Source organism: Rhopalosiphum padi, chromosome 3 (genome assembly GCF_020882245.1).
Source record: "Rhopalosiphum padi isolate XX-2018 chromosome 3, ASM2088224v1, whole genome shotgun sequence".
NCBI classification, from domain to species: Eukaryota; Metazoa; Arthropoda; class Insecta; order Hemiptera; family Aphididae; genus Rhopalosiphum; species Rhopalosiphum padi.
The window spans coordinates 34,553,823-34,577,965 of record NC_083599.1 but is presented as its reverse complement, the minus strand read 5'-3'; the positions used below and the strand labels follow the sequence as shown (position 1 = coordinate 34,577,965).

Genomic DNA, 24,143 nt, shown 5'->3' with positions numbered 1-24,143 from the left:
TCCATTTCATGAAATGGTCATCTTTTCATGAAAAGATCAATTTCATCAAGTGGCTACGACATATACACACACATACGTATACGAGTACCATTCGCTTCGACGGCGACTGGACGTGCGGCGTTCACGGGCGCAATGCAACAACGCGGATTATACATGACGCGTCCGTCGGTGATTTCACGAATCACGAGGACGCACACTGAGTACAACACACTCGCTACAATAATAAAACGCGGATATAATAATACAAAATGTAAATTACCGACGACAAAACCACTTGTCCAGATTTAGAACGATTGGATCACACGACCGTGGCGAGTGATAATGCGGAGACAGATCACGCATACGCTGTACGACGGACGTTGACGCGATAAATACAAACATCAAATAAAACTACTCTATACAACGATAGTTTGGCAGAGGTCGACCACAACAATACATGTTGGCGTAAAAAAACGGCACTACAACGAGTAGGTAAATAAAACCGCAGCTGGTTCGTGACCGGCAACTGGCAAGCACAGGTGACGGCAAAAGACAAAGATAACAGGACTTGAATTTGATACATTCAAATAGTATATAATATTATATTGGTCATATTATGTAATAATAAACATTTTTTTCAATTTTTTTTATATTATTAAAAATTATCACTGTACCTAAATGCATATTAATTCCACTATCAAATATCATTAATCATTATATTATGATATGTACGATATGTCATATACTCTAACAGGCGTTTGAATAAAAACTTTATACTATTCGAAGTTCGAGTTTATACAAATTTTGATTTCCCTTGCAACGCGTACATCGTCCGTGATCCGACATGATCGGATTGCGACAATCCGTTGCCTACCTGGGAGGTTAAGTTTTACTTAAATTTATTTTCTCCGATGATATCTGACATCTTAATTTAAGTTTTAACACGTAATTCGATTTTCTCTTTTTCTCCTATAAAACACCATTAGACTTTTGACGTTAGGAGATATAACAAGGTTACAATAGATTCAGCACAGGTATCGATTTGCACCGGCTGAGGACCGATAGCTAGACCCCCAATTACCATTTTTCATATTTATATATTTTTTTATTCATTAAAAATAAAACCGAGCACGCGACGGGACACGGTATTACACCGATTGATGACTGATAGCTAGACATTCAATTTCAATTACAATTTTTGACATGTTTTTATTATTTTTAAATTAAAAAAAACCAGAATGCATTTGACAAACTTTTACACCTAATGATAACTGATAAATAATAGAATAACTGATAACCCACAAATACGGTAATCGACTATCACATTTTTAGTAACCAATTTCTCATGGTTGGATGTGTAGGTAGTTCACTGATTCATTGATTTATCGTTCGATTAAATGAATTAGTTCAGTGAGACAGTGAATCATTTGGTAAAATGAGTCATAAGTCGAATTGTCTACTCGTTCTCGTAATTTCGTTCAGTCGTTCACTGATTCAGTGATTCGTATCGTATTGATAAGACTGGACGCCAGTGATCCGCTCGTCTTTTACCTATGCCATAGTCCATAAGCCTTTTGATAAGCCTAATGATATGTGTTTGATAATATTTTATGAAAAAAATTCAACAAATGGTCATACTACAGGTATATAAAAATGTAGTATTTTATATATCTGTGGGTCATACAGACTCAGTGTTGAACTACAATCAATTTTATAGTGATTCAGTTTCGATTGTTCCGAATTGACCGAATCGTTCATTTTAGAACCTAGTTCAATTGAAACAGTTTGTTCGCGAACGACATCTCTAATTCAAACCCCTTAAGGTTTAGAAATTTTCAGACACCCGATCACCATTCCGTACCGAATTTCAGGTGAAACAATTTTAACCTCGAAGGCGGCTTCTACACAGCGGAAGCGAGGTTCACCAAAAAAAAAATGGTAATTTAATAATTAATATTATAAACACGATTTTGTAGTAAGAAACACTACATAATAGTTTGTGAATATAATATTTATCATGAAATTCTTAATTATTATGGTATAATTACATTCATTGTTGAATGATTTCTGTTCAATTTCTAATCTTAAAATACAATTTTTGTTATGGATCACCTGGGCATGTTTAAAAGTCCTGTAAAAAAATTCAAGAAAAAACATGAGAAGAAAAATTATAATGTGTTTACTCAAACCAAAAATGACAATGATAAGATTGTGATTGACGATTGAGACACTCAGAGCTGTATCATCAAGGACAATGTCGAGAAGGATCAAAATGACATAAAGTATACCAAACTTGACAACAACAGTTACAAAATTGTTTTGACGTCTTAGAAAGTAAACTCATATACGACTTGTAAGATCATTAATGTTAAATCTCTTTCTGAAGGCAATGACATTTTACATAAAAAAGCAGCAACGTCATCAAGAAAGTATTGCACAAGGAGCTACCAAAAGACAACAAACAATTGCCATTAGTGTTATTGGTAACTGGTCAGAATTTATTTTATAAAAAAACATTTGTTGAGAATGTATAAATGTATAATTGATTTGTTTACATGTTTGATTTTAGATAAAATCCAGACGATTGACTAAACTTTCTCAACTTGATTTAAAAGATAGAGCTATAAAGAAAGGTACAGAAATTTTTCGCTTTAAATCTCAATATGTAAAAAGAACAACGATACATCAGTTGTTAAAGATTTACAACGTTTCTGGTTAAAAAAATTCCAAAAATTAACTAAATATACTAATAATATTAATGATTACCTAAAAACCTTAGTTAGGATGCCTAATACTGCTATTAAACATGTTAGAAATTCTGGAACAACTGTGAATATATCTGAGCCTCTCAAACAACTGTATAACAAATGTACACAAAATACTAATAAATAAATTGATATGTAAAATTTTAATTTTTAATACAGAAACTGAGTATTGAGCACTAATGGTTTAAGTTAGCTCTCAGTCTAGCCTTGATAACTATTTAAAGCAATATTTGTTGTCTAGGTCAGTGTTTCCTAACTAGTGTTCCACAGAACCTAAGGATTCCGTCAGTCGGTGCCAAGGGTTTCGTGAGAAATTTGGGAAAATATAAATTAATTAATAATATTTTCGATTTGAATTATAATTCTAACATAGAATAGCTCCAAAAATTATATGGGGGTTCCACAAAAGGTTCAAGCTCCTACAAAGGTTCCGCGAGTAAAAGAAGTTGAGAAACCTAGACTCTAGGTTAATGTAATGTTTAAAGTTTTATTAATATTAGTATAATTTTTATTATTCAATTAAATATAATAATTTAGTTTTTGAACTTTTGAAGTATACTCTTATAATAATTTTGATATTGATTTGACTATCTAACATTTTATTGTGTCTATTATATTATTTTTTTTTATCTTAATTATTATCATAAAGTAGGCAACAATAAAAATGTTGTTTAATTAATAAAAATAATAATTATTCACTTAAAATAACAATATTATTGTATTGAATTTAAGAACAATTATATCATTTTGTATATTAAAATAATCAATGTGTTAATTAACTGTTATCACTACTATATGTTGTGTTCAAGGAGATATATATATCCACCTTCAATGACATAATTTGATACTCGTTAGTATAAAAAACTTGAGACTATGGGTCTAAGATATATAAGACATTATTTTGTCATGGATATATAGTTTATATCTCGGTTTAAGATATAAATAAATCTTTATATTTTACTATATTATATTATCTTTAATCGTGGTATATATATAAAAATTATATCAATTCATGCTTGAGAGTTGAGACCACGGTTATAAAGTATAGACAGATATTAAGATTAAGTTTTTAGTGTTTTTACTTATAATTGTGCTTGAGAAGTTTAGACTGAATTCTCTTATCCTCAGTCCTAATTGTATTGTTAAGTTTGTATAATGATCAAGTTATAAAATTGATAATTCTAAATCCGTTTGAAATACAATAAATTAAGTAAACAAATTAAAATCCTTGTTTAAAAATGTATTTAAACAGGATGGACTGAAATATTTAAATATTTTTGACTTTTTGAATATTAAATCAAACCCTTCATACATAACATATTATATTTTTTAATTTAACATTATTAAAAACAAAAAACATGGATTGGCTGAGGTATTAACTATTTGTATCTTCTATAAATTGTTATTAAACTATAAAGATCAGATAAAGGTAATTTTATGCAATAAAATAAATCTATAAGAATTTTCTTTCTAATTAATGTTTCTTAGTCATCATTTTTATATTACTAAAGATTAAATTGAAATATTAAACATGAGTTTTCTAAAAATTAATTGTTAGCATAGTTAATAAATTAATACAAATGAATTTAAACAGGACGGACTGAATAGATTATCAATCAAGATTGTATTTCCATAAAAACATAACATATATTTTTCAATTTAAAATTATTAAAAACGAAAAATGGGGAATAGATGGAGTATGGACTACTGTTCTCTTATAAGTATACATATTTTCTAAAGTATTTTATAAACTGAACTTAAATCAATAAAACAATTAATTAATATAATTTGGTGTCATCTAACCAAGATAAAATTTATTTAATCTTTTTAATAATAAAGTTAGTTAACATCTAAAAGTATAAAAAAATGGCTCTAAAATTAAGTATTTATCTATTAATTATAGAAAAAAATAACTATACTAAATTATTATATACCAAATTATTTTAAATGTAATTTTATTCAATAATATCTATACGAATTTTCTTCCTAATTAGTATATTTTAGTTCTTTGTGTTCTTAGTATCATTTATCTATTGCTAAAGTTAAAATTGAAATATTAAAGATGGGTTTTCTTAGTATTAATTGTTGGCATGGCAATTAATTGAAATTATTTATTATCCTTTGAAAATAAATGTCAACATTATGATTAACCCATTAATTTTTTGACAAATTATAACGCACATTAACAGATTTTGGTTAATATGAATATCGTATTTTTTCTTTATATAGGGTATAAAAATATAAATTAGTGTTGCTACTTATAACTGATTATGTTATGTATAAAAGCATTATTAAGTATTTTGATTAAAAAAAAAAGTGATTGGATAAATTACATTTATTTTCCTACATTTAAAAGAATTAACTTTTTTAATGATATGAAAAATTTGTATATATTTACAATTATACCTTTTATACTTAAAATAGGCAAAGCTGGGAGAATAAGAGTAGTAATAGTAATAATAAGAGGAGTAACAAGTTGAATAGAAAAAATGTAATTTGAATTTTTTTTTTAATCATTTATTTACATTCCAATCCAAAGCTTTGAAAGCTTAATAAGTAAACTTATTAAAAGTTTCTATAATATACATTATATATACTAACAAAAATATATAGTAAAATTATTACATATTAATATGATATTTATTAAAAAATCACAGTACCAACGTCCATTTACATTTTTAACATTAAATTTGAGTTATCTAATAGTCTTTGGATATTTGCTTACACAGACCAGATTGTTCATTTCTGTAGATATTTAATATTTATATATTATATTAAGTCATGTCTATTTAAAATATTTTGATCAGTGATCAGTGATCCCGATTTAAATACAGAAATAGTGCATTTAAGACATATTAGAAAAATAATATTAATTAGTAACTATTTTTCATGGTAAATTTTGTCTTGTATAGTTGGTCGTTATATTTAGAGTAAAAGTAACATGTTATGTATTTAGTAAAAAGAAACATTTATTTTTAATTCGTTATGATTAATATTGATTAAATTATGTATACAAAGAGCCAATATAAATACAATTATACACTTTACAATATTAGATATATATATATTTACATGCTTAAATATAATTTGTACAGTTTTTTTTGTGACAATAAAAATAATTCATTTTAGTTACATTCCTAAGTTGTGGGCATAACGAAAAGTGCTAAATTTATTCTTTATGATTAAGAAAATTAATTTAATTTAATTTATTAATGCAATCATTAAGAATTAAATATAATATTTATTTGTTGACACATGATTATTTTTTACAATAAATGAAGAAACATTGAACCATTAACTTAAATTGAAGAGGGTTAGAAAATTAATAAAATATATTGATGTTGTTATAATATCCTCCCCATGGTACACATAAGTTATTGCTATAACCGAAATAGTGGCATCCTCCAACATAACCATAACTGCCTTGGGTTCTACGACTAAAAGCCTTTTTTACGTTCAATTTTCCTCCAGCAACTAGATGATGTCTGATCGCTTTAATTAAACCAACATATATTTACCATTTAATTTATAATAATTATGAATGTGTATTTATGTTACTTACAAAGAACTTGGTCAGCTGAAGCTTTGACATCATACTTAATAAATCCAAATCCTTTAATTATACCATTATAACTATCATACACTATTTTTAAAAAAGTGATATTACCAAATTGTCTAAAATATTCATAAATATCATGTTCTGATTGCTCGCTTATGCCAGAAACAAACACTTTTTTTACATCAATTGTATTATTTGGTTCATTAATTACCTGAGAAAATGAAAAAGAATTTAAATATTAAGAATAATCAAACCTATTTAGTTTTACTTTGATGTGTTAAAATAAAGACAATTGTATATTAATACAAATGAACATACATTGTATTATTAATATCTAATAATCATACTTCATTGAAATGTCAATCTTTAAAATTCTACTTTATTGTATTTGTGTTTTTATTTTATTTTTATCAATTTTTTGTTAACTTAATTAAAATATTTCAAAGAAAAATATGTAAATTTCATACGGAACGAGGTAAAGCAATCTTGGTTTCAACTTCACGACCATCTATTCTATGAGGCGTATTTGACATTGCCTGATCAACCATATATGACTGAGAATAAGTAACAAATCCATATCCCCGAGATCTAGATATTAAAACATTAAAAAAAAAATCATATTAATTGAAATATTTAACATAATAAAAACGTTTGGTTACTGGTTGGTTTGAGGGTATTTCTTGACAACAGCTTCTTCAACTTCACCCCATTGCTCAAAAAAGTCTCTAAGTGATTTATTTGTTGTCTCGAAGTTTAAGTCACAAACAAATAATTTATTGTTTTGGTTTTTCTATTGATAAAAAAAATTAATTTAATTAAAGAATAAATCATGTATAAATAGTCTTATGATAATTAATTTTACTTCAATGCTTAACAGATTAACTTTAAATATAATGTTACATTTTTCATTAAATGAATAAATTATAAACAATTAAAATAAAAAAATCATTTGTGAATTTCATACTGAAAGAGGTATAGCAAGCTTGGTTACAACTTCACGACCATCTATTGTATGAGGTGTATGTGACATGGCTTGATGAACCATATAGGATTGAGAATAAAAAACAAATCCAAAACCCCGAGATCTAGATATTAAAACATTAAAAAATGATAACAGTTTGAAAATAAAGTATTACCTATTGAAATAGGTATTTAGCAAAATAAAAACGATTGGTTACTGTTTTGTTTGAAGGTTTCTCTTGACAAAAGCCGCTTCAACTTCACCCCATTGCTCAAAAAAGTCTCTAAGTGATTTATTTGTTGTCTGGAAGTTTAAACCACCAATGAATAGTTGTCTGTTTTGTTCATCGCACTATCGTAAAAAATTCTTTGGTTATGTTTGCCGTATAAATCATTTGTATTAATGATTTAAATTTAATGTTTTATGCACAAATATAAATATGTATGAGTAAATTATTTTGTTTTGAAAACAATTTAGTAAACTTTACTTACGTTAGCCTTAGCACCCATGTTTGATAAGAAATCTCGTAATACAAACAAAAACAGTAAAAGTAAAAAGAATATAGCGTTAATATAAGTCAACTAAATTAATAAATCTTAATAAGGTGTTCGATTATTCATAAGAATAATAATTATGAATTATATTTACAAACAAAAATGGAAAAAACGCTCACCACAATATTACTGTAATACGAGTAAAAGCGTGGATCCAGGTCGCAGGATGTAATGGGACTGTGTGTAGTAGAGCAAAGCGGAGGCGTTTTGATATTGTTCGATGAGTTGGCCGTGTTACAGTGTGCACAACTTATTTGAAAAACACATTAACAACAATGGCGGAAAGTAATAATATAACATGTTGTAGGTCATTTTTAGGTTTAAACATATAAAGAATTAGATTTAGTCATTAGTGATAATAAAAAATCATTATGTTGATGTTATACATTCATCAGCACATAATTCTAAATTTTTAATATTTATGATTATCATTAAAATAAAAACCAAAAATTGTATATTGAATACACTGTGCAGATTTCTTATTATACTTTTTTCAATGGCATATTATTTTTTTAATGATAAATGATCTGTTTAATTTCTTAAATTATACCATAGATAATAAAGAATGGATAGACCATTGCTATATTAACCAAATAGAAGGACGTGTGCGCGTGTGCCCGAATGGGGAAGAGAGAAAGACAAATTTTATCAATGCCTCTCATTCTAACTGCGGTCTTATCATAAATTATATGTTGTGATTATTATTATATCTATGGTGTTAAGACCATTAAACCTCAAAATATTTTCTTATTCATTTCCGTATGATAAGCACAAATGGCTTATCCATTATTTATTATCTATGGATTATACTAATATATTTATTTATTTAGCTTATTCCAGGTCTTATATAGTAGATTGATTATTGCTTCTGTTATGCTTTCCACGACTTCTTATCCATTAATTTACCTGTTGAAGTGTTTTCCATCTTTTATTTTTAGAAGCTTTAGGTATTCTCTGACTTAATAATTTTGCCGCTGTTCTCTCTTTTTGTTTTGTTTTGATTTATTTATAAAAATGTTCGAGGAAAAAATGTTAAAAAATCAAAAAAATATTTAAAGAGTATTGATGTGGATTAAAAGAGTGTCCTATAACATTTATTTGGTTTGTCAAAAACTGTAATTGAGGCTGTACTTAGAACACTTTTTTTGGGTGAGTGGGAGGTTGAACCCTTAAAACCCCTCTACAGGTCAGGTACTACCTCGACTGCATTACATCATGAATATTATGTTTTATGGTTATTATGATAATTTAGACACAGATTATTATTACTACACAATATAATCAGTGCTATAGCAACCAAATATTGCATCCTGGATGAAATTTCGAAATACTCCTTAATGTATTTTAAATCATTATATTGAATGGACTGTGCAGATTTCTCATTAAATTTTTTTTAACAGCATATTATTTGTTTAATAAATATCGACGTTTCAAACGAAGAAAGAAGTAAACTCACTTTTTATCATTTTTTTTTTATTCCACAGATAATATATAAAAACAGTAGATAGCTAACTGCGGCAGTTTGGGGCTGGAACCGTACGGAAAAGAACCGGTTTTGGAACCAGAACCCAATGAATATTGGGAATTGGAACCTCACCGAAACCCTAATTTAAATTAAATTAAAAACCTGAACCTTACTGGAACCATTACTTTTTTAAAAGGTTTTTTACGATTAATTTTAGTTTTGTAATAGATTAAAATATAGTATATTTAGTAATAAGAGTAACACACAAATTTACATAGTATTTTATTTGTTCTTATTATAAAAATATGAAAATACTAATAGTGAAGATGATCCTGAAGAGTACTATGATAGCAAAAAAGATCCAGAGTATATAAGCCCTTAGAAAATGTAATTAATGACTCTCTATCACCAGCTCATGATAATTTAGCAAATATTTTACCATTTACTGTAAGTTATACAATAGGTATATACATATTTTTATTTTAATCATAGTAATTACATAATTGTTTTATGGTTTTGAATAGGGAAATAGCATACCTAAAAAAAACGAAAGCCAAATGCTATAAAATCTAACCTAACCATCTCAGTCACATAGGACATAGAAATATATCCAGAAAATATTTTATACCTTTACAAAAATAGAAAATTCATGTGTACCAAAAACTGGTTTTACAAACATTTTCGATTTCAGATAAAGTAATAAGAAACATTTTCAAAAATTAAATAATTCACCAGTTTTACTTGCAGACCAAAGAGGCAAATATACTAATCGTCCACTATCCATTAAACTATTAAAGACAATGATAAAAATTACATATGACAACACATTGAAAGTTTTCCTATTGTTGATTTAATGGTCTCTTCATTTCTAAAATGCATAAACTGTCTTTCGAGTGGAATAAAGAAAAACCTTTTATATCAATATCAATTATGATAAATTTATAAATGTAACACTTAGACAGTACACTGACATATTCAATAATGAATCCAATTTTTCATTTTTTTAAACCATAAAAAGATATTTGCAGTGTATGTGAGGCATATTAATCTGATAGCTTAGAAGCAAAAAATAAACTACAAGTTTCATATGATAAACAATTGTTTAATAAAATAATTACAAGACTAAAAAAAAATGTTGATAAAGAAAGGGCACTAAACGATCCTAAATATTGTGTTGTTGTCTTTGACCTACAAAAGGTGAAGTCACTCCACAGAGTGAAGTAAGTATTTTTTTACTACAAAAGAAAATATGCCACTTAAAATTTCACAATTTATAATATTGGTAATAAGCAAGGTTATTGTTACATGTGGACAAAAACTGAATGTAATAGAAAATAGAAGATCAAATGAAATAGGAACACATGCTTGTTAACATTTATTGAACTTTCTAGTTTCTACTCTGATATCTAACTGTTGCGGACAAAATAGGAATAGATATATATATTCTATATGGGAATATGCTGCTTTAATATACAAAGTTACCATCATTCATAGATTTGTTTGAGAAAGGTCACTCATAGAATGAAGGCGACAGTATGGACCCACCATTAAATGTGCCAAAAAAGGCAAAATAATTCCTTTCGTCCCATTTCGCCGACAAAAAAAAAACAGTTATATATGGGTTGATAAAAATCCCATTTTGCCGAAAAAATCCAAGTTTTTACTCATCAGAACTTGGGCAGAATATTAACAATATATAAAGTTATTAATATAGTATAGGTGACATCGAAGCGGAAACAATAAAATAGTAATAAAAACTTTATCTAAAATACTACAAATGATACACATATAATAATGTATTTTAACTTATTTAGATACTGACATCATTAACCTAGCTGCAATTGGTATAGATGACTGAAAAAATGCCTCGATAATAATATTTCTTGATGTATGAGTAGAACCAGTAATCTCTACCTTTTTTTATTCGATTTATTAGTTTTTTTGATTATAATCCGGCTGCATCTGGAGCGTGTTCATGATCTCTCTTATTAAAAAATTCCTCATAAAAATAATTGGTAAACGTTTAATAACATTATGACAATATGTATGTACCTATATGCCATAATGTTATTAAACGTACCCGGCAATTACTCGATGGCCGAATACTCGATATCATATTTAAGACTCGGCTCCTACCCGGTACCCGTCGTAAATTCGTAATACTAAATTTTTACCCGGTCCTTGCTTGGCAGACTCGGTAAAAATATTCGCTCACACGACAGTACGACACAACTAATTTTCGCAATGCAACATTTTTCCTTATCGGAATAGCATAATTTTATATCACGAAAAGTTATTAAACGATTATAAATATTAAATTGATATTCTAATAGTTGATAGCGTATAGGTACGTAGTAGTAATTATTGATATTAGGTACCTATTCTTGATCTATTAGCATGAGGTAGGTATCCATAAATAATAATAAAATTATTTTATGAAAAATCATTGCAGGAAGTATTCCCAAATATTTTAATTGCTCTTAGATTATATTTTACTATCCCAGTGGCCAATTGTTCGACCGAAAGAGCTCTTTCCAAGTTTACAAGAATAAAAAAAATATATATAGAACAAGCCAGACTCAAGAAAATTAAACATCATTAATGATATTGTATTTAAAAAATGATATTTTGTATGTATTGTGTTTAACGAGGACACTGTACTATTATATACATTTAGTATATATTGTAAATATAAGTTATATACATATGTAGTAAGTATATACAATGTAAATTATTACTATGTTAAAAAATATAGTATAATAACAAGTAAAAATAATAAGTTTTCTAATATTATTATAATATAATAATAATATATTTTTAAAAGTTATGATAAAAAGTAAATTTAAATTTAAAAATATGTACAATATAAATATAAATAAATATTTATATAGAAAAAAAATTGTTAACAACTACATGTATTATATAGCCAATATAGGGAATTTAAAAAATTTGAAATTTATTATTTCCTTTATTTAATGCTAATTACATAAATTTAATAGTTTATTATTGTCCCCTTTAGTTAGAACTGAATCTGAATTAGGATAATACTAGTTATATAACTATATAAGTAAATCTAAATTAACATCATACTACTTTACTAATAAGTAATAAGTATTAATGATGAAATGAATAGTGATGATGCTTTATTAAACAATAAATATAATATATTCTTTAATATAATTAATTTTATGCAGTTTGTATTTAATTATAAAATACCTACGTGATAAATCATAAAATTTGTAAGTGGTTAGTAAAGTAAGGTCTTAGGTAATTAGAACTTAATTATTATTACATTTGTATAATTCAGCATTTTGATTTTTGTTTAGAATTTAGATTAAGAACAATATTAACAAGAATGTAGGATAAAATATTTTTACAACATTCTTTAAATTAAGCATCTTAAACATACAAATAATAATAATACATGTTAATTATATCCATCCTGTGTTTTTAAAACAAAATGGTTAAATAGTAAAATAACTAATTAGTTTTAATAAAATTAAAATAGCAATAAAAAAAAAAAAAACTACAAGACTTATATTATCACTAACCTGTTGTATATGATTTATTTATAATACTACAATCATTGTTATTACTGTCTCAGACTGTATGTCTGTCTTGCTTCGTCAGCGGAGTTGAAGAGTTGAGCTTTTCTTATAAAACATGCAAATACACATACAAGGAGGTCATACTTATTATATATAAGAAAAAGTATAGCTTCCATACACATGTATTTGTCATGTTCTAATTAGCACGATTATGAACCATATTATATTGATTTACATTCTTTTGACACACTTTCACAACTGATCTATTGTGTTTTAACTTTTTATTAACAATCTCAATAGAAATATATAATATTACAAGATTTGTTGTTATTGTCTGTCTTGTTTCATCAGTAGAGTTGAGCAGCTAAGCTTTTTTTTTTTTAAAAAACACGCAAATGCACACACAAGGAAATCATACTTAATATTATATATAAAAAAAAGTATGACATCCGTGTACATGAATTTGTTATGTTTTAAATAGCAAGATTATAAACCATATTATATTAATATGATATCCTTTTGACATACTTTCATACATTATTTTATTATTAAACTATATATATTTATATATTATATATAATAATAAAACATAACATAAAAACATTTCTAGTAACCATTTTCAAATTATACATGAACATTATTTAGAAGCACTATGTAAAAATATAAATATTATAATTATTACAATAAAAATAAATAATATTACATAACAGCCATAAAAAGTATTGCAAACAAACATTTAGCTTTATTATTTTTAATACAAAATTTTAAACATTGCATCATCTGACATCTAATGTTTAAAGTTTAATGTTTAACTTTAAAAAATTTTTTATAATTTAATTCTAACTTTCTAAGTATAATTATTGCAAAAACTAAGAAATTAGATGTTGGCACTGAATATAAACAAATAATTAAATAGACAAGTAAAATATTATAAATAAATATTAAAAGTATTAGACTGTATAAGTAAACCTATTACCTAAATTTGCATCATGCAGGTTAAATGTTAATGGGATATTTTTATGTTTTATTAAAACAGAGTAAAAGGAATTAATATAATACAAATTTTTTTAAACAACAATTACAGTTAAAATTATTATTACATTTGCTTAATATTTATTGAATTTTAGTTTATTATATTAATTCAGATGTAGAACAATGCTATATATCTAAATACCTAAATTAATTTTTTTATTGTTGCATTATGTTTTGACTTGAGCATACCTACACATAATACAAAATATAATTTAAATTTACACTGTCATTATAATAAAATGTTTTAACTTTTAACCTTATCAGACCCAAATTAAATTGAATAGAGATAGCAACACAGAAAAAAAAATGTCATAAGAATTTTATCAATATAGTAGAACCTCGTTTATCCGAACGTTATAACTCATATCCGCGGCAGGTTTATCGAATTTATCATAACTCTCGCTTTTGGTTTATTATTAGTTCATACATATTATATATTTATATGAATGTAAGTGTGTGAATCATTAGTAGATTATCAAAATGCAATGGGCTTATCTAAACGACGTCCTCGTGCTTAACTTCGATAATTTTGTCAAAAAAATATAATAAACATTATATGTTCTTATGTATATAATGTATTTCTAATAATGTAATATATGTTATCCTACTAAAATATTAATAATAATATTAAAGTATCTACATAATATTATAAAATATTTAACTGTTCAAAATTTTTTTTTTAATTTCCAATATCTAAATGTTTGCATATTTGAACTAGGTGTGGTCTCAATTAGTTTGGATAATCAAGGTTCTACTGTATAAATTTTTAGCAATAATATTTTTTTGGGGTTTTTATTTTTATCAGCAAAAATATGATTGATGGGAAATATTTAGATAAATTATCTATTTTGCGTAAATAAATTGTGTTATAAAGTTAAAATTAATTACAGTAGATAAATAAAACATTAAATAAATATGTTTCTACAGGATACATAGGATCTGATAGGACTAATCAAATACTTCATCAAAACTCAGATTTGTTGTTCTGTCTGTAGAGTTGAGCTTTTATAGAAATGGCAAATGCATACACATTGGAGTTATACTATAAAAACAAAACAGTATAACCCCCTCTGTATATGAAATTGTCACATTCTACATAGAAAATACAAATATTATAAGCCATACTATATTAATATGACTTCCTCTTGACACGCTTTGATTAATTTGTTTCTTCTAAAACTAAATAATAATAATACTTGAAACATGGATATTATTCAGAAGTACTATGTAAACCTAGAAATATTACATTACAATTATAATTCAAGTTAATTTAATACAAGTATTACAGTAATACAATAAAAAAAATATATATATACCAGTCATAAGAGTATTTCAAACAAATATTTAATTAAAAGTACCTATTTAGTTTTAGTCTTTCTAATAAACTTCACAATTTTGACAAAATCTATAGCAAATAGGGTTTAATATTTATGTTATGAATCAAACAACAATTGTTGGTAACAAGGTATTATTAATTATTATATGCATAAAAATATGAAGAATGTATACTAAGATTTCCAATATTTGAATGCAGAAATAATTCATTTTTTTCTGCTTAATCAGAAAACTATTACAACTCTATGAAAAATAAAATCTTATCATATATAACCAAATTTTCAGTAACAATAATACTATTCATAATAAAACTAGTGAATATTTAACTAAAATACATTGTATATTAATGGAATATAACAAAGCATCATCAAAGTTGAAATATAACTAGGGCTAAAAATTAATATGCTAAAAAGCTATAATATATACACATGCTTGTACACTCAAGATTCCAAAATATGTATATTAGTTAAAAGATTATAATTAGTATACATAAAATATCAAAACTATAAAAATACAAATATATATTGTCATGAAAAAATAAGTTAAATAAGCTTTTAAAAAAATAAAAAAATATATATTTATTTTTATTTGAATAACTTTTTATATAAAATCCTCATATTCTAATATTTATATATGTAAACAATTTGATAAAACCTTTATTTCTCCTCAATAAAATTATAAAAAAAAAATAATATTCATTTTTAATTAAATTATTGAACGATATTTTTTATACTGAAAGAAAGATAAATGTTTTAGTTAGTTAAAAAAACAAACATAAATTATAGCTCTAAATAAATTCTTATTGATTTGGTTGTTTAATGTTAGATTAATATGTTGAAATTTATTTTAAAATGCACCATTCAATACTTTTTTTAAAATAAACTGGATGTACATAGTCAATAATTTATACCTGGAGAAATACTTTAAAAGTATAATAAAGATTTAATACAGTTAAAAAAAAACTATAAAATATTTACATAATAATTAATTTTAGAAATAAATTTAATAATTTTTAAGTATCCCTGGACATAGAAATATTTAGATATATTATATTAAACTTTTATTATTAGTTTAAAATTATAATATTAATACTAAAAATGTTGGTAGCTTTATAATTTATTTTTTAACAAGGATCTATAGTTATAACTTCTAACTAATATTTTGAATAGGCTAAATTTGTATAGTATATTGAACAAATATGCATTAAAACCAATAAAATGACCCAATTATGCTAAAAAATGCAAAAAGATATGAAAAATAGTTTTAGCTTTGAAGCACCTGTTAATACAACAAATTATGTACATAAAAAAAGCATTGTTTAAGATTAACCAAGATAAATGCACTTTGCATTGAAATTTGGGCCCTAATTATAAGTTAATAAGTAAATGTGAATACTCTTTTCAACAATATTACGGACAACAGTCCAACAAAAATTGTTTCTTCTGCACTCCCTTATATAGCACCTATTGCCCTAGCGCCAAGCCATCGATACTGGTTTCACTATTATAGGGTGTTGTGTAAGGATGCACATAATTGGCAAGTCAGTTTGCTGCATAGAGTAAATAAATAATTTATATATGTTTATTTTTTTTTATAATGAAATAATACAAATAGTTAACAAACTATTAAAAATACATAAAATAATAAACCTAAAATATATTCATGGTGTAAAAATGAAAGAAAAAAGTTTATATTATAAATTATAAAACTAAAATGTTTGATGAATTTAAATACCTAGGTTTTAGTCCATAAAATCATAATATACAATTTGAAGACTTATGGTCATAGTTTTTTAATTTTCAATATTATAGTTTTAAAATATTCTTTATGAACGCCACATACACTTCTCTTTAAGGAGTTTATTATACAAAATGTCAATGAAATATTGAAAAAAAAAAAAAATTAAAAATAATTAATATTGTATCATATATTTAAATACTAATTCAAAGTAACTTATAAGTGGTTATGTGTCAAATTAGCTGCTTATAAATGAGTAGTTAGATCATAGAACAACATTTATTGTCAAAAATATGATTGTTTAATATACAAGAACATTTTACACTTTAAATGTGTCTAATTAATGTTTAATATTTATTCAAGTAAGTATACAAATTATATAGCAAAATTTTTTTTCAATAAAATTTAGTATTTTTATTATTAGTTATTACACTTATTTATCAAACTAAATGTTTAAGTCAAATTTGATTTCGGCTTAAAGTCCGCCATTTTCAAAAAGTCCATTATACTTTATTACCTACCAAAATATCCAAGTAAAATCTATATCTATTTTTTATTTTCTCAAAGTATCATCAAAAAGAATACAATTAATTTGATATTTTGTTAGTTTTGTATAAATATGGCACTGTTAGCAATGTAATTTTTAATATTTTTATTAAATTTTAAGAATATTTTTGTATTATTATAAGGACACGAACCTGTGTGCCACATGTTTGATAACACTGGCACTTATATTCATAATACGAGTGTCATAAAAAAAAAAAACAAAATTACGATATCTCCTTTATTTCAGAATTTATTTCCTAATTATTAAATTCTTACGGGACACTCTGTATACTGATTGTATTGCTATATTCATAGTTTAGAAACCAAATTTATATAGGATACAGAAGATAAAATTTTCAATACTTAGCGTTTTAATTTTTTCATATCATTACACACAAAACAAGTTATTTATGTTAGAAAAACATAAAAATTATGGATTTAAAAACAATAAACTTAACTTAAACATTTTTTTTAGTATTAATAAATTATAAACGCTATATAACATAAAATACTCTTGTGTATTATGTATAAATTTGGTTTTGAACCATGATTTCAGCTTGAGTGATTATTTTTCGGACAAAACAGTTTTTAAAACCGTTTATGATTAATTAGTGCTCTTATGAGTAATGATATGTAAGCATTAATGTTAAAGATTTATTAAATTAGCAATCGTTAAAAATAAGTAAATAATATGTAACAATAAAATGAAATGAATCTCTTATATACGAAATCATTTTTTGAAACCCAGAATAAATAAATATAATTTAGAATAAAGTGATTAATGTAATTATGAATGTTAAAATTTAAATTAATCTTGAAAATTTAACTTTTATTATAAACAAATTAAAAAAACTTACCAACTCCAAAACTGAAGAAAATTAAGAATCTAATTACAAACAAAATGATTTTGTTCCATGACTACAAGATAAAGACAATAGGCCTACTCAGGTACTGCATAAAATGCAATGAATCCATCCATCAACAGACATTGAAAAAAAATCCTATCTCCACTTTGACATACTTACATACAGCCGTTAATCATCAATTTGCAGAATAATATTATTAATTAACTTATATAAACGTATTAAAATATTGTACAGAACTTTGGAAATACAATATGAAAAACAGTTTTGATAGAGAATAGATTTGTGAAATACATATTATTATTATATCAATCAGATATTCAGATGAAAAACATTTTTTCAAAAGTTTGCTTATAATTGATAAGATAATAAAGACTTCTATTCATGATTGTATAATATGACAAAATACACGTAAAATCTATAATCAGTTTTTATAAGATAATATTCACCATATATTTTATGTCACAGACTTCCAAGTAGATACCAGTATGGTATGCCAATCCGAGACCGACTCGCCAGAGCAATTATTGTGTAACTTTTACTTTAACTTTTTTAGAAACTAAAAATCAATACACGTTATCTACGCCGTAGGATTTTGTAAATATTTTGGTAACCATGGTTGCAGTGTCGCTGACGTTTCTGAATAGGACATTACGCAATCTATATATCTTGTATCTGCAATTACCGTAGAGTGGCGCGCTCAGGATCATCTCCGGCAGCACCCGCACTATGGATACACTTACCGCTGTCTATCGGTGAAAATGTTTATTCAGTTGTAATAATATCAGTATTGTGATATTATTTAGGATAGTTATTACTGTTATTAGCTACGTAGCTATAATACTTCTCTATTCAAAATGAAATCAGTATAGGTACCGGGCAGCTGTCATAATTTCGTTTTAGAATTGAAACGAGTATACTAGTATAATTGCTAGTTTATTTAATTTATTATTATTATAGAAATAATTAATGTAAGTACATAAGTTAGGTAAGCATTAAAATAGATTAAATTATTAATATATTCTGAGTATTAACCATAGTCCTATACTTGTTATAATGTATATCTGTAATGAAATTAGAATTTCTTTTTGTTTTGGTTTTTACATAACCCATGTAAATAGTAATGAACTAATAGAGGCAACTTAATTGAAAATAAAAAGTAGAAGAATGGGTAGAAAAAATAAATATACATACGCATATATAAATGTATATTTATAATAATAAAAATAATAAAATATTGTAGGTACTTTATAATTTGATCATACAGGCTACAGTGTTTCCTTGTATTATAATACATTATTACATTATTACATGAGCAATGCGAAAAATATTATGATTTGCCCTGTAAAAATATTTAATATCTAGTGTATTTTTATCTCTATATGAAAAAAAGGTAAAATAACTATAATATAAACTGAGTATTTTATTTTATTGATAATTTATTAAAATTCAGGATTTCAAATAACTTATAATTAAACATTATTATTGTGCTTTATACTATTTTATGAGTGAAATTAATATTTTATCATGTACTTTAACTAAATTATTTTAAAACAGTAAAATAGATCGGCTTGTTAAATTTTCTTAGTTATATTTTTTTGTTTTAATTTTGTTGACTGTGAAGAACTGTGGACTAGGCTAATCATAAAGTAAACTAAAAACTTTAATAATCCATAAGGAGCAAAACTAAATAATATAAAGCACAAATCATTACACAATTTTGATTAATATATTATATAATATACATTAAATACACTGTACTATACTATTAGAAGTGTTATATTTTATAAGTTATCATTGATTGTGCATAATATAATACATAGTGTATTATTATATGTGTAATCAATAAATTAATTAATAATAATACATTAATTGCAGTTCTATATGTAGTATTAGATTAGCAAATAGAATATTCAATTTTAAGTGTGATTGGATTCTATATAAAACCCAAAAACGGTTTAATTGAACAGTATTTATTTTATTAATAATTGTTATTCCATTTAAAAGTAATAAGCACTTAAATAAAAAAATACAATAATATTTAGTTTTGTTGGGTATAAAACAGACCAGCCTATTTACAAATACAATAATCTTTAAATTATTTTACACAAATTCACAAAATAAAAAAAAATATAAATGTAAATATAATACAAATAAATGGTACATTTGTTATATTTATGTAAGATATTTTGATTAAAATGTATGGATTTTATTTAGATGTTAAAAAACAATATATAACCATATATTTAATTAAGTTTTCTCCACAAAAATTAAAAATATTGACTTAAAAATTGAAATAGCTTTATATGTGGTAAAGATTATTAATTATTACTTTTTATCAATTTCAATTAACATTTTATGTATGGTTGATCAACGGTCGAGGCATACATCATCTTTAAAGAAGCCATAGCATGATATTGAATCTTTAGGCAATTCAGGTCTATGAGTATGAAGGCACAATGTGGTCTTGATGCGATTAATAACCTAATCAATAAACAACATCAAATATTTAAAATTCTTAAAACCTATATAAATTCTTCAATATTTACTTCAGTACTGCCGTCTGCTGTAGTAACAATCCAGGGAACGCTTTGAAATGTTTTTCTAAGTTTTCTTAATCCATTATATTCCTTGGATTGACCTAATGACCAATAATTTTCATGATATGCCTCATCTACCACTATGAATCCCAATTCATTATTTAAAACAAGATACTGCATTAAATGCTGTAAAAAAATCATTTATAAATTCATTATTAAATGTTAGAAGAAACCATGGATGATTCAATAAAATTGACTAACCATTAAAAAAAAGCTTGATGCCAATTCTAGTGTCATATAAAGCACTGTATTTTTTGAACTTAACATATTACAAAATTTGTGTATATTATTAAATATACGTGACCATTGATCTGCCGTGGTTTTCGAACTCAAAACTTCTACATAATTATTTTTGTTTTTCAACCGTTGGATTTGCACCTACGGGAATACAATTTTATTAAATATTTGTAAAATTTATTTTTAATAGAAAAAATGCATTACTTTAATCCGTGATGTGAGGGCAACAAAAACGATGGATACCTTCTGTATGGAGACAATTACAGGGAGTTGAAAACACATCGTTCTTCCATATCCCTTCGGCAATGACACAATCACGTCGGAATCTCCTTTAAAACATAACGTTGTTTTAAATTATATATACATTAACATTACACACAATTATGTACTTATCAGTTATCGTGGGTAACGGTAAACATAGAAGATTGTTCGCGAAAAACCACGATACTAATAATAATATTGGTAGCTACCGGGTTAATTTTTTTTCCTTTTTATACATTTTGAACATTTTTTGTTGTTGTTATTACATTTAAATTTAATTAATTATTGAGTATGAAACTTAGTATGAATCTTTCCATTAGTAGTGGCCCTTTTTAATTATCATAATTAAGTAATTGATTAATTACAATTTGCAACTTTGGGTATTTTGTTACAGTTTTTACATAATATACCCTGAATGGTAGATATATTGAGATATTTTTTAACACCTTGTTTTATACTAGGTACAAACGACTTTTTTAGCTACCAAATACCCAAATTGGTTTCATGACTATGCATGGTTCAGATTAAATAACGAGTAAGACTCATCATTTATAAATTATTACCTATTAAAAAATACACCTCTGCTTAGACACTGTTTATTAGTAACACATAGTGATAATGATAACTTAATTTAAATTTCTTTAATGTAATATTAAAGAAAAATGACAAAATAAAGGTACAAATATACAATAATATTATCTAAGTATATTTTGTAATAGGTACCTAGTAATATAAATGTATAATATACTGGTATTTATGACATAGAAAATAGTCTCGGAGACTAATTTATTATTGTTCGTGTATGAAGTCATCGCAGAGAACTATAGTTCATAATAATATTAACATAAGGGAATTAATCGACATGCCTAAAACTAAAAAATACAACCCAAATCTAACGATATATGTTGCACTTACTCTTCATAATTTCGATTATCGCTTCTCTCTGCATTGTGTTCTTGAAACACCTGTAGCGAAAAAATTCGTACATCATGGAGTTGAGCACAGACTCTTCCGGGCTACCAATTGGGATATTGTCGAAAAATTGTAGAATATCTCCCATCTTAAAATCAAAATGTATTATACCAAACACAGTAGAAATTCGCGATTTGTAAAAACGATCAATGAAACAACGGTTTTTAATAGGTGATAACGTATAGTATGTGTAACGTACTGAAATTCAAATACCAAACGATAACGATGATAACAGCGGATATGTGAATTTCAATATATTATGATAATATATTGTGCCTATAGCGTACACAACGGTAACGGTTTAGTCTCTGGATCACGAGTTACGACTATCGGCCGGGTGTGTACGTGAATCACTGTGTGCCGTGTAGCCAATGCAGTATCGCGGTATGATGGCTGACGGCAATCGTCTTCCCACTCCACTGTGCCGTCCAGCGGTATAGTATTAGTAGAGTAGGGGCAACTGTGTAACCGGTATTTCATTAACACTCGTCTTCGTTCGAATTTCCCCGAACGTGTTGTCTCCGCGTACGTGAAGTTGGCACTACACTCATAGCATAATACCATATCATATTACTTTGAAGTTGAAATATTAAATGTCTCTAACAGGTATAAGCGTATAACCATTTAGGTAGTGAGAACTTGGTACACACGAGTTAGGTATGTACCTACTTTGGGGCTAAGCAATATGAAAACAGTTCGGCTCCCATGTAGTGATTTACGTAGAAAAAAAAGGCACCTACCTAGTTAAATTCACGAGGTGCCAATTTCTCAACAGCACCACATCAAAGTTGAAAGTTTCTGATAATGGTTTTGCAGGAGCACTATTTCGACATTTGTTAATCAGACGTTATTAAGTTTTACACGATTAACTGAGTTATCCGACAAGAGTTACATAATTAAATCGCGTAGAACCAACTTAACATATAAATTGTGGTATAGACTAATATAGACTATGTACGCAAAACTATAAATTATATAATATATATTCATACTACGAGGTATATACTACAGCACAGCCCATACCATTATGATTTTAGTTACGGCTTTATTCTTTACGTATATTAAATTGTGACATACATTTTTTTAATTATATTTTATTGACAAAAATACTTGGGGCGTAACCAGTGTTGAATTTAGATATTTTTTAGGAGGGGAAAGGTATTATGAATTATATTATTATTTTCGTTATCTTATAACTTCAATAACTTTTGGTGGTAATGTCAGTAAATACTAAATAGGTACCTATTATGTAATTAAAACATTTAATACATTGATACAAATTAATTATATTTCATTTAACACGACTAAATAAGTTCTAGGTAATCGTGACGAGTATTGTACATTTATTAAATACATTGTTCGAACGTTATATTATAATTCAAAGGGGGTGATTGCAATTTCGGAGGGGGGCATTTTCCCTACTCTCTTGAAGTATACATGGATTCAACACTGTGTGTATCTTATTACTACTTCTCATTCTTCCATACAAATAATAATGGGATGTATACGTAGTTAACGACAAAAAATGAAAATGGGACGCCACAACTACGTAACTTACAGTCAAACCCATACATAAACGATACTAAGAATACTTTGGGAGGAAGTTAAGGCTCTCCCTTATTAGATTATTATTACTTATATATAAAAATAATATCTCGCTAATTACATTATTATTTATTAAATACATAGAATATTATTTAGTAGGTTAAGTTAGATTTATTTATTTTTA

General features: G+C 25.7%; 2 protein-coding genes across 2 annotated transcripts; both read right to left on the bottom strand.

Moving 5' to 3' along the window:
• Positions 1–6,066: 6,066 nt before the first annotated feature.
• On the bottom strand, positions 6,067–7,773 carry LOC132925008 (heterogeneous nuclear ribonucleoprotein A1-like). The gene is made up of 7 exons (XM_060989442.1): positions 7,756–7,773; positions 7,482–7,615; positions 7,268–7,388; positions 6,963–7,048; positions 6,771–6,891; positions 6,307–6,514; positions 6,067–6,236 (listed from the first exon to the last, which is right to left on the bottom strand). Exons 1-7 carry the CDS (start codon positions 7,771–7,773, stop codon positions 6,067–6,069), a joined length of 858 nt encoding a protein of 285 aa, XP_060845425.1.
• Positions 7,774–20,256: 12,483 nt separating this feature from the next.
• Positions 20,257–22,776, bottom strand: LOC132926373 (ATP-dependent DNA helicase Q5-like). The gene is made up of 5 exons (XM_060990726.1): positions 22,358–22,776; positions 21,386–21,510; positions 21,146–21,322; positions 20,894–21,070; positions 20,257–20,828 (listed from the first exon to the last, which is right to left on the bottom strand). Exons 1-5 carry the CDS (start codon positions 22,500–22,502, stop codon positions 20,715–20,717), a joined length of 738 nt encoding a protein of 245 aa, XP_060846709.1. The 5' UTR covers positions 22,503–22,776; the 3' UTR covers positions 20,257–20,714.
• Positions 22,777–24,143: the final 1,367 nt, after the last annotated feature.

Excerpts from the sequence above, each read along its gene's own strand:
- LOC132925008 (XM_060989442.1), bottom strand. Across the intron at positions 6,892-6,962 it reads AAATACCCTCAAACCAACCA|ATCTCGGGGATATGGATTTG; the intron begins GTAACCAAACGT and ends TTTAATATCTAG. Across the intron at positions 6,237-6,306 it reads TTCAGCTGACCAAGTTCTTT|CGATCAGACATCATCTAGTT; the intron begins GTAAGTAACATA and ends GTTTAATTAAAG.
- LOC132926373 (XM_060990726.1), bottom strand. The coding sequence starts at position 22,502 with ATGGGAGATATTCTACAATTTTTCGACAATATCCCAATTGGTAGCCCG. Across the intron at positions 21,323-21,385 it reads CCCTCACATCACGGATTAAA|GTGCAAATCCAACGGTTGAA; the intron begins GTAATGCATTTT and ends GTATTCCCGTAG. Across the intron at positions 21,071-21,145 it reads CATCAAGCTTTTTTTTAATG|CATTTAATGCAGTATCTTGT; the intron begins GTTAGTCAATTT and ends ATTTTTTTACAG.